The sequence below is a fragment of the Colius striatus genome, chromosome 7, assembly GCF_028858725.1.
Source record: "Colius striatus isolate bColStr4 chromosome 7, bColStr4.1.hap1, whole genome shotgun sequence".
NCBI lineage: Eukaryota > Metazoa > Chordata > Aves > Coliiformes > Coliidae > Colius > Colius striatus.
The window spans coordinates 36888380-36901006 of NC_084765.1; the positions used below are offsets into that span (position 1 = coordinate 36888380).

Sequence of the window (12627 nt, forward strand, 5' to 3'; positions counted from 1 at the left end):
GCCCCTGAGAAATGCAAGAAAATATGCATTTCATACATTACATAACTTGATCATTTTGCATTTTCCTTTCCATTTTCCAGGCATCCATGGAGTTTTATTACTGTTAAAGGAAATCCCTCCTCTTCTGTTGAAGACCACATTGAATACCAAGGTAATTCACACACAAAATGCTGGCTTGACATTATCTCTGGCAGTTATTGGAGTTATGGTTGAGATTAATTTGGTCAATGTTGTTTTCATTTGACACTGCATTCCATTGAGACTGTGAGTGATAGTTAGACATATTTAACTGAATACTATCTGTATACATTGCTTCTTCCCACTAGTGCAGCTGAAGCAGCTGAGTGGGGTATATCCCAGGTTATCCAAACCCCAAGACAAAAGGTGAGATCCTGCACCATGTAACTCCATTGAGCTCAGACACCACCTCTCTTAGACACAAAGCTATGGAACAAACCCAGTTCACACCAGCTGAAAATGTAATCAGTATATCCTGTATTGGTAGTGTCAAACGCTTCTGCAAAACCAATTTTTTCAAGCTGAAGACTTTTGAGTCTGTGTCTTTACATGACATCTTCAAGAGCAGTTAACAACATGACTTGCTACAACATCAAATAAAAATAGCAATATATTGAAAACAATTGGGATATTTCATGCTGTCTTGATTTATGAAGATTTTTTTCCTCTTGATTGTCCAAACAGTTATAAAAATGTCTGAAGCCTTATTCCAAGATCAGTCAATTTTTCTGTAAGCTGTACAGGGCCAATTCTGGGCAATGTAGCCAAATATGCAAATACATACACACATTTTCAGTAATGACTTTTATCAATTGCATTCAATGATTGTACCAATGTTTGGGTTTTTGCAGGTCACAAAGGGTCAGCTGTGGCCAAAGTATTCAAACTATTCAAAGCTGAGAATGGAGAGCATTTTAACGTCTCGTCGACTAGTGAGTGGGTTCAAGGTAAGAGGTCTGTGTGCCATTTAACTCGGTGGTAGACAGTTGTCAAATAGACTTAATGATCTTTTTTTATCCCAATACTTTTCCATTTGGGAGGAGTGGACTTGCTAACTGCTATTTACATCACAGCTAACCCAAGCAAAGAGCACACACAATTGTCCAAGATTCTCTGAATAACTGGGATCCTTTTTCCTTTACTGCACTGGTTATGAAATTCCATCTCTTATGACCTAAGAGATCACACATAACCTTTTACTTCTTTTGACTGCATAGTCATCATGTCCATGTTTCAGACAACATACAGTAACTGATCGTAACTTGATCTGAAGATCAGAAAAGGCAGCTAAGGAAGACACAGATCCAAAATCCATACCCATTAATAATGCTCATACTGCACGCTCCAATTATGTAGCTTTTAATATCTCCACTCTCCCTTGGCTGGTTACACTTCACAGCATCATTAAAAGTGGCTGACAGACTGGCAGGACAAGACAGGAATCAGATCATCAGCAGAGAAACTTGTGAATGATATCTGAGATCATATTATGCTTCATGCATTTTTTCTGCATTCATTAAGCTTGCCTTTCAAAATCCTTTTCTTGTTTGTACTTGTCTCCAGATGTAGAATGGACAGAATGGTTTGAGAAGCCTGATAAAGCGAGATCTAAGGACATGGAAAAGCTTTCTGACTTCAAAGCTGCTCATCCTGATAAAATCTGTAGGCAACCCATTGACATCCAGGTAGGCTAGCTTACTGCTCACTTTAGAAGGGCAAGTCCTCTTTGGATTAACACTGAACCCAAAAATAATCATGCTTGTCAGTATTTGTTTATAGATAAAAGACACCAATTGTTTTACTGCTCCAATACATAACCGGTAAGACCTGGTATCCAATCCTGTGTAATTTCGAGGCAAAAGTTGTAGAATTGAGCTCCTTTCAGTAAATTCTGGCTTCTGGCACAAAAAAGGAATACAGATGGGGTCATGGACAGCACAGATGCTGTAATGAAATATGTAGATCCCTACTGGAAGATTAAAAGGAAAAAACACATGAAAATTTCAAAGTTTTAAAATGATCCTGGAATGGACCCCGTCTGAAAAATTGGTCACAAAATGTAATGAGATGGTAAATCTACCAGCTGTAGTTAGATTGTCAAAAATATTCATAAACTTACAGCCATTTCTTGGAGTCAATTGCTTTTTTCTGTGTGGAAATAAATTCTACTTCTGTTTGGACTAAACTTTATAATTATACCATCAGGCCAACACGCTGAGAAAAAATCATCATACACTTTCTGAGACTGCAAAAGCCTCTTTAGGGACAAAAAAAGGGGAAAGTAATAATCAAGAGTTGGGTTTTTTTGCATATCTTCACTATATACTTTTTATGTCTACCTAGTAAATCAACTAGCAGAAGCATTGCTTAGCAAAAGACAATAAAATCCTTCATATTGTGGGAGACCGAACCTAAAATTCCTGCGTATTCTGAACCAGTGGAGTTGTCCTTATTCAGAAGAATGTAGCTATTGAAGTAAATGGGAATGCTGACAGTATGAGTGAAAGTTTCCAGGGCTAGATGTTGTAAAGAATCTCTTGAACAGAAAGGAAAAAACTGCCCTATAATTTTCTGCCAGGTCATAGCAAATCTGTATTCATTTCTGTTTCCACATACACATATTAGAAGTGACAATTTAGTTCAAAACAGGGGTCAGATATTTGTTGTGATACAGTCCCTTCTAGCATATGTATTAAAAGAGAAACAAGAAAAATAGTCTTTTCTTCAAGAAACCTTTTTTTCCCCCTCTTCTGTTAAATGGCAGTTACTTTTTTTTCCTCATTATTTTAGAAGCAAGACAATATTTTTCAGTTCCTCCTGCAGATATTAGGACAAATCCTTAGGTACTCTAATCTGGTGTTGCCTGTTGCCTTCATAAAGTTATACTGATCTTTAGCAGCTGGCCTGTTCCAGCTATGCTACATGCAAGAAGATCAAAGATATGATGATAATAACAGGAGCACAGCACAGCCAGAGGTACATTCCTGAAGCTGACTGTGCTAATCCTATACACGGCAGCAGGGCATATGCATTAACAAGGAAAGTCTGCATGAGTGAGAGCCTCAGGATCAGACCCTTCAATGAAAGATCTCTTGGTCCCTTGCTAAAATGCATGTGGTATTTGCATTGCCCAATGCAATGCACCACGTTTTGTGACAAGGTCAAGAGAACTGCAAGCTACAGAGCTCGACTGGGAAATTTCACATGACCTTGAGGGGTGACATTGCCCTGGCAGGCACACAGGAGAGGATACATATTGCATTGCTTCTTGGCATGATACAGCCTTTGTCCTCAAGGCAGCTTTACAGGCTGGTACTTGTGTGCGAGGAAAGGGGATCTTTTCTTGTTTCTTTTGCAGTAATGGATATTGAAGCAGTTTTGGTTTATTCTTAGAGACTGATCCATGCAAAGAGGAAATAAAACCCTAACCCCTACCTTTTTCAAGGTTCGAACATAGTCTATCCACAAGCAATGAAATAGGTGCAGTAAAGAGCCTTGAAACCATGACTTCATTTGGGAGCAAGTATCTGTGTTCAGTGTTTTCATTTACCACCAAACCAATGGCAAGAGAAAGTCTAGGGCAGTGGGGTAGGTGTTAGTGAAGCTCAGAATATTTCTCCCCCCAAAAAGCACATGGTCTTAATACAGGTACAAGAGAAAGGCATGCACCTAGCAGTGATCTGTGCAGCTTGTGGATAAAATAGCTGTGTTTGAGCACCAACTGGAGCCCCTTCTGGATAGCTCACCATCTTTTGTCACACAACTGTTGTGGACCATCCAAAGCAAAGCAGAAGTCTCTTCTGATGGCATCGTTGGTGAAATCTCTCTTTACCTCAACGTATCACCTGTTTGATATTTCTGTTCTCATTCCAGGCAATGACACTTGATGGAGTTAATTTAACAACTGAGGTGTTCTACAAGAGTGGCCACGATTACAGGTTTCTGTGCCACGGCAAGGACCAGACAGGCGAGGGCTGCCAGAACTACAGAGTACGGTTCCTGTGTGGCAGATCTGGTATGTGCCTTTTATTTGAAAGCCAAAAAAGGGAAGAGCAGAAACACTGGCTCTTATTTAGTGTAAGAACAACTTAATAATTTCCCAAGCTAAAACTTCAAGCAGGCTATTGACGTGAAAACAGATAAAACGTCAGAAGATTTATTTCAGGAAAAATTCCTGAGCCCTAACAGAGGCAACAGGGTGGTGTCTCAAAAACCCAGTATGGCAAATACTTGGCAAGTCCCTTCCCGTAAATATCTTGTCTTTTGCTAAGGCATATTGGGATGAGGTAGGATTAGTCAACCAGAGCGTGCAAAGACAACAGGTTTGGAAAGTAATACTTTATTTTGTAGTTATTAATTCCAACACTGCTGTCCCCATTAGGATTTTTCAGCACTCAGATGGTGGGAAAAGAAAGATGGAAGACTGTTGTTTTGCTGGAAAAAACAGTCATTACGTTAAAGACCGCTTGGCTGCTGTAAATAACAGCACCCAGTGCCAACAAGTGCTGCTGTTAAGTGGGTGGGGTGAAAATGAACCACTAAGAGCTACATTTAAATTTAGTTCTGGGGCTAGTGGAAAATCCACCTGCCTGCAACTAAAGGAAAATAGTTTCTTGTTTACTCTCTTTCCACTCCAAAGCCAGTAAAAAGCACATTTGTGAGAGTTAACTATTTTTCGTTGCATGAGAGAATCATCATTTTTGGTGGCATTCCAGGCAAATAAAAAAATCAAACTAAAAAAACCCTAGCACAAGCATCTCTGATAAGATTAACTGAATTCTCCACCCTTCCACTTTGGCTTTTCAGTGAAACCAAAGCTTACAGTAACCATTGACACCAATGTGAACAGCACAGTCCTGAATCTGGTAGATGACGTGAGCTCGTGGAAACCCGGAGACAGGCTGGTGGTTGCAAGCACTGACTACTCCATGTACCAGGCCGAGGAGTTCCAGGTTCTGCCGTGCAAATCCTGCAGACCCACCCAGGTCAAGGTAGCAGGTAAGGTGCTTCATCTTGTCACACTGGTGTTGTGGCTTACCAATGGAGGTGACTCCATTAAGAATTGTAAAGAATGGAAAGACGCCTGAATTTGACAGCTAGTTTTTAGATACCTGTGGGAAACGTACGCCTTCCATGATTGAAAGCCATCTGACTTGATTCTGGTTCCTCTCTGCTTTCCCTTTTGATAGCTGACTCCATTTTTTGTCCCCAAGCACACTATTGGATGCATGTATTTATTTAAGAGAGACAAATACAGGTCACGTATTTGAGCTGTTCTATTTTACATCACTGGTTTTGAAAACATATCACTTCCTAGAAAGCAGGAGATGAGCACAGCAGATCTGAAGAGTGAGCTAGGGCACTAACAGACCGTGAGAGACTGTGAGGCTATGAAGTAATGTGCAGCTGGCTATTTCCCTAAGAAAGTTCAAGAACTTTACACAAGAACTGTAATCTTCCATTTTAGAAACATTGTTTTCTACTACTGAAGCTGCTGTTTCTCGTTTACTGTGTCTCAAGCCGGCATTGCTTAGAGGTGATGTAGTAACCAAACATTCCTGGAGTCATATGGCCAGGAAGCTGTCCCAAGCCACAGTGCTGGGGGAGATGGAGTCGGTTGGGTGCTGCCTGAGTTAGTCTGAGCAGGAGGAGCAGGAACCTTTCTAGAGCCACAGTGTTTTTCTCTTGAAGGTGACTAGCTCAAATCCAGAAGAAATCACTTGTGAGGAAAAATAGACATTGAAGCCCAGTGATTGTAAAGTGGCCTTGAGATAGAGTCCATTGGTTAAGTAGCAAAACCAATGTGAAGTGGTCTTTCCCTTCTAGAGCTGTATTTTTTCACACAGACAAGCAGGGCATGGAAATACCACGTGAGCTGCCTCTTCTGTGAATAGATGAGGAAGTTTTCATTTCTACAATTTACAAAAGCAAAAGTTATTTTACAATATGAAAGTATGTAACAGCTAGGGCCGTGTTTCAAAGGCAGCATCTACCTGATGGTAGATCATGCATGTTATATTATCTTTTCTTTACACAGTGGCAATTGCTCTAGGCAGAAGTTTTATCTGCATTTACAGTAGTATATTTCTGAGAAACCATGAGGGCACTTGGAACATCCAATACACCAGGGAGTTTGCTCAGTTCTGTGAAATTAACTACTTCACCATTATCTCTGATGCAACATCTTCTGGAAGGTACAAGTATACTTCCTTTGGCAACTGCCTCCCCACAGAGCTCTAGCCATTCATTGTTGGATGGCCCAAAAGAGAGATGTTCATCAAGCCAAGAAAAATGTTATTCATAGTTTGAATGTATCATAGTCTTATGACTTAAAATGACTAGTACTTTCAAAGAAGACACATTTTTCTTGAGCAACTATTGAGCTATTGGAAAAACTGTATCAGACTTGTATGATACAAATCACATCATGAAGATGTGTCTTGGAAGACTGTCAGTAAAAATAAAGATGTCATAGGAATATTTCTCTTCATCTTCCCATAATTTATTGGACCTCTGAAATTCATGTAATTATCTTCTACAACAATGGCAACTAAGGTAGTTTAAGGAAAGGAATAAAGAGTTAAACACAACAAAAAAGTTCATGTGAATTTCAAGAAGCAGTGGAAACACTTGTTAAAGTAATTGTGCTCTTAGGCTCTGATTACTCTTTAGGAGAATTAGGACATTCCTTTTATTACCACAAATAACACAAATGCCAGGGCCAAAGTCTGCCTTACTTATATCCAGGCAACTCCATTGACGTCAATGGGATTTTGCTGATTATATAAGTCGAGGCAAAATCTAGTCCAGCAATCTAGAAAAATCTAGCAATAAAAATCACATCCAACTTTCTTGTAACAAAAGCACATTCACAGTACAAAATAAAATAATCTGCCTGATTCTAAGTTCAGTAGAGATGAAATAAAACCTGGTCAAGGCTCAGATGTCTCCTGTCTTTAGAAGCCAGGAGGTCTCTGAGCTCTATGCCTCAATGCTTTCATCTTTGCCCTATGCCATGTCATGCAATTGACCAGAATAAAGACCACTAATGAGCCAGGAGGTAGGTGCTCTCCATACCTTCTCCCCTCCACTGTGTCTGCATTTGCCCACAGCTCTTCCTGCACTCTCCCTGCCCTGCCAGGACCATGGTGATGGGTTTAGTGATGTGCTCAGCACTGGAAGAGGCAAACACCATGGTGCATGGGGCTTCCACTGAACCCTCTCTGTAAGTGGATATACATTGTCCTGTGATCAGGTGCTGACTGTAAAGAAACTTCTGACTGGGATTAAATTAATTACCTGTGAGAGTTCTATTAAATAGGACTTTATTTGTCCCTGTGGCTCATCAAACGTTGTGTGAACAGCTGACAGAAAGCAAGTACATAAAAAATAGCTGGCAAGCAGTGCTCTGGCCTCTAGCCTTAGCACAAGTGAGCAGCCCCTGCACAGTCTGTGCTTCCATGGTCACATTAGGCTCTTAATTACATGCAAAGATGTTCACCATAAATGTCTGCCTTCCTTTTGCTATGTAAGATATGCTTTGGTCCTTCTGAGAAAACAAACCTCTACACATTTATAGATGAAGTCTCAGAGGGATGTCATTTGTAATAAGTCAAATGGCTTAATTTTCCTAAGTTTAGTTTAGCAACTGAGAACTGCAAAATTCTGCCCTTTCAAAGACAAATGATACAACCATTCCCACCCATGGTGGTTTATTTCTCTTTTAATCTTTTTTTACCTTTTCCCCTTTTTTATTATTTTTTAAATTTAAATGAAACCTAAATGTCAAGTCTGAACTATTTAAGAGTCTCTTTGTTTAAAAAAAGGCAAGAAACCTCTGCTTTGCAGACAGGCAGTTTGGTGTGACAGCCACTGGGCATGCCATGGTTTGATTATAATCAATGCTCTCATCATTTAATATTTTAATAGGCATAGTTTAACTTATTGTGCCAAGTAAGTCAAACTCATTAGCTCATGTCTTATTTATATTTGATACTTCCTGATGAGAATTATTTCTCTACTTGCTAGAAATGGATTGATTAGAGGCTAGTGTTTTCAAAAGGGCTTGAGAGCTTTAATATTCAATTGCCATCAGGTTTCAATAGGATTTAGTTCAGCTGTGGGCTTCTGCAAACTTCAATGTAGAAAGTGAGAGAGGGCACCCAGGTACTCATCTTGTGCACTCCTTTATTGGCGTAGTTACACTAATGTCAAAGCTGTGGCTCCCATGATTAAGTGTGGTTTGCATGAGGACTCAGCTCTGCAGGTCCTGCTCTCAAATAGTGAGCAACATAAATGAAACTTTTTTTTCCCCACTTGCCTCCTTTGTTTAACTTTATTTCTTGTCATTTTTGTGTCTAGATTATTTTCTCTGTGGGAACAGATTAAAACTGTTTGATCTTTCAACTTCACAAGGTTTGGGGAGGGACAACAGTACAGGGCAGAGGGAGGGAGGGAGGAAGGAAGGAAGGAAGGGTTGTGTTGTTATGATAGAACTGGATAGTAGGAAAGATCAAGTATTTTGTCTAGTTTCCCTGGGAAACAAGTCTTATCTGCATCTTGGTTGCTCTGTATGAAGTTACTACTAACGCTGATAAGTTTTACCGTGGAACAAAAATTTTGAAATGCTCTTTTGTGCTCCTATACACTCTTGATAAAGCATGAAAAAACTATTTGTGCCTGGCATAATTACTGCAGTTATCCCACATGCTGGTGAATCTATGATTACAAGCATACATATCTTACATTCTGCATATTTGGTGTCAGGAGGCTGAGGCATCTCTTTTTTCTATAGTAGCTAGTAACAGGACAAGGGGTAATGGGATGAAGCTGGAACACAAAAAGTTACATTTAAATATAAGAAAAAACTGTTTCACTGTTCAGGTGAGGGAGCCCTGGCACAGGCTGCCCAGAGGGGTTGTGGAGTCTCCTTCCCTGGAGGTCTTCAGGACCCGCCTGGACATGTTCCTATGTGACTTGATCTAGGTGGACCTGCTTCTGCAGGGGGTTGGACTGGATGATCTCTAAAGGCCCCTTCCAACCCCTACCATTCTATGATTCTATGATATAGGTTGCAAATACTAGAGAGAGGGAGTTTACTGTCTTCTTGTTCATGCAGAAAACTTTGAATTAAAAATCTAAAGACATAGTTGTCTAAGAACTTCACAGCCTGTGTCAGTGTTCATCTTGTCCTGTAAGGATGGGAGAAGCTGCTCCACTATCAAAATTCAGACACTTTTAGATGTTTAGGGGTTTCTGTTTAGAAGTTGGTATCATTTTAGCTGGAACTTCACAGAAGCTCTTTTTTTAAGGTGCTTGAGGGCTGAACAGGAAATGTCATGAAATGATCCTTTCTAACAGTCTTTCAGAGCTCTTTCTTCCACGTCTGGACATTGCCTAAAAGCAGAGTTCACAGAAACATACTCAGGTTTGCATAGAAATTCAGATAAGTGGAGTTTGAACCCAATTTAACTAAGGATCTGAATGGCTGTCCACCAGACCTGCCTAATCTTCCCATCCCAGCTACAAGAACCTATGTGTCAGGATAAGGAGAGGAAAAACTTGGAGGTCAGAGAGAGGAAAATGTCAGGAAAAAAAATCATTTACAGAAGTATGTCAGTAGGTTGCCAAGTAGCTGCTGCAGAAAGAGGCCATGAAGTGGGACAAGAGTGGGCTTAGGAAAGGGTGTGACACTGCCCTGGGATAAAACACTGACAGACCTTGCAGAGACCTCTCAGTGCTCAGTAAAGCCAGCATGAGCAGATGCACTGCCCTCAGTCCACATCAATCCTCCCATCGCACCTATCTGCAGCAGTAAGATCCCCTCATTTCAGCCTTGAAATCAAACAGCTCCAGAGGCTTTGATCCAACACAGCATTTAAGTGTACATTTAATAACATGCAAAAGCACTTGAGGATCTTCACACTCATACAATGGAAGGTCTATTTCCAGGGTGTTTCAGGACACTGCAGGATTTTGAAGGAGAAAAGGGATGAAGGGCTGTGACAGGATGAGTTAGCACAAAACTGTCCAAGAAGATTTAGTTAGCTCTGAACTCCTTATAAAGCTTCATCCTTTCTGCTGTATGTCTTCTTACTGGAAAATTCATTTTCCATTTAAAGTTATGAATTTGAGACATATTTGTTTGTTAAGACAGGAGATTGTGCTGTATGACTCAAGAGGCTGGTCAGCTCACCCAGGCCATGCCATGTTGTATTGTGGGCTTGTGGCTTAAGGATGTGATAGGAAACCCCATCAAGATAATTCAGAATAATGAGGATTTGACAGGATGCCTGTGGGAACATTTGTTGGTTGTTAAATATAAGCAGCAGGGGCATTACCACCAGTAATGACAAATGTTTGGCCAAAAAAAAGGCTCAATCTGACAGAGATCTGTGTTGACATTTACAATGAGTTGCACTGATTTTAAAGATGCCATGAGGGTTCAGTGTCACTGGACTAGGCGAGCTGAACAGACAAGTTTGATGTTTAGCATTTTCTTTACAAACTGTTGTTTAGGAAGCATTGAAAGACCATGAGAGGGAAGGTCTCAGCCTTAGAGACACCAAAGGAGAACAAAAGACTCTTTAGAGAAAAAACCAAAATCCACAGGAACACGTTAGCTTCCTTTTATCTTCACCAAACCCAGACCTTCGAGTGCCTGTTTCACTTCTGAAAGAGAGATTTAGCAGTTTGTGTCATTTAGAGCCAAGACATTTAGGAATGCATGAGTATACCTGGGGGGGGTTTCAGAGATGTCTGTGTAACTCACCAGAGCTGAGCTCTCTTCCACATCTGTAGCAGCTGAAATAGCTTCAAAATTCCACCTTTCCTAGGTTTGATAAGACCGAAGACTCGGGCTTTATGGCTAGGTTCAGCTATGGCAGGTTTCCCTGGAGCTCTGTACAGTTTGGAGAGACTGCTTTGTTGACACAAGCATGGCCTTGATTAGTGGATCATCTATGTTTATTTTAATGCACACTTTCTTTTAGTAATTACCTTGTCCTTACCAACGACTAGTGACTCTAATAGTCATTCTCTTGAGTAGTAAGCATGGAGATGTGCTCATATTTTGCTGAATCAAGACTTCCACTGGGCAAGCCCATACATTAAAGAAGTTGTTCCCTTTGCATTTACATTTTGCTAAGTGGAGGCACTGGTATGACGGATACAGCGTCAAACCCAGGATGTTTTTCCTTAGTCTATCATAAAGGCATGTTGTGGGGAGTCATAATTCATGTCACTGCAAGGCTTTGTTTGGTTTAGATTATAACGTGGCACAAACCTGACTTGCTATTGGGGCAACAACTGTTCATGAGGGGTGCAGCAAGACAGAGCCCAAAGGAGGAGATGGTGAATCAGTGACCCCTGTTTTTGTTAGTGATTGATCAATCACAGGCATCAGCTTTGATGCTGAAGCAGCAACCACCTTCCTCCCACATTCAAAGCACAGTGTTGCTTTTTTAGTATTAAACCACTTTGGTGCCAGTTTCTAAGCTCCTGGCTTGCGTTTGCCCATGGTCAGTGCTCAGGGTCTCAGATAATGCAGCTGCTCTCTAGGAAGGCTCCACGTTCTGGCTGTGAGCAGCAGCCGAACTTGAAATTTGCAGCTCTGCAAAATGAGATGCTCTCATCCCCATGTGAACCTCCTGAACTCACCAGGGAGTAGCCTCTTTTGATGGGTTTTATTTCATGCCCATCACTAAACATACTCCCTGCAAATGCCACATATCTACAAATGCACATCATGGTGCTGCTGGCCCCGTGGGAAGTGCCCAGTGCTGGAGTACTGGTTCCCAGCAGGCATTTATAGCACCTCAGGACTCCCATGCCAGGGTCTGTCTCCCACAGGCACTTCAGCAGCATGGCCCTGTTGCTGTGGGAAGCTTGAATTCCTGACTGCCTTGAGTACAGGCTTGTTTTTCAAAACTCTATTAAGGAGCTATTATTCAAAATCCGCTTTTACATTGGAAGGGAATAGTTTGCCATTTCTCCTTTTATCTCTAAACAAGTCAAGTCAGCAAATGCACAAAGTGAAAAACATGCACCCAAGAAGTTATATTTAGAAACTGGTTAGCCCGTATTTAACATTCCTGTCAGTGCTCACCCTATTTTGCATGTCTGGACTGGTGTTAAATTAAATTAAATACATGCAAGCATGACATTTATTATTCTAGAGCTCAGCACATGAATAATAAAATTGCCTATCCAATTTCACTGCCACAAATCCTGGAGACGTGGCTTCAAATAGGATGTTCTTATGATTATCTGAACCTCTTCCTGCATTTCAGTAAATCAAGGAAAGGTCAACTCTAGGGGAAACTGAAAAAATAGGAGCTTAAAAACAGATTAATAACAAGATGCTATTCTCCTCTAACAGACTTGCTCAAGGGTCTGTCACAGAATATCCTCACGGGGAGAACACTCACTGCAGTGGCTTTTTTAATGTATGTGAATAAGAGAAGTGAAGATGCTCTTTAGACGGGCTGGGTTTGGTTTTGGCCACAAACCTGATGAGGCTCACTGGCTTCAGGGCAACACAGTGGGGAAGCCCAGGACTTTCTAGAGAGGCAATTGCAAAAGTGGGTAAAGTACAAACCTGTGGCCCTT

The 12627-nt window shown here is 40.9% G+C and overlaps 1 protein-coding gene across 4 annotated transcripts in view; it reads left to right on the forward strand.

Annotated features, from left to right (window-relative positions):
• Positions 1–12627, forward strand: part of CEMIP (cell migration inducing hyaluronidase 1) — a 114190-nt gene that overhangs the window by 68136 nt on the left and 33427 nt on the right. For all 4 annotated transcript variants that reach the window (XM_062000058.1, XM_062000057.1, XM_062000059.1 and 1 more), the window contains 5 exons: positions 81–151; positions 870–965; positions 1582–1703; positions 3892–4033; positions 4825–5016. In XM_062000058.1, coding sequence (XP_061856042.1) covers positions 81–151; positions 870–965; positions 1582–1703; positions 3892–4033; positions 4825–5016 — 623 coding nt within the window. The remainder of the gene's footprint in view (positions 1–80; positions 152–869; positions 966–1581; positions 1704–3891; positions 4034–4824; positions 5017–12627) is intronic.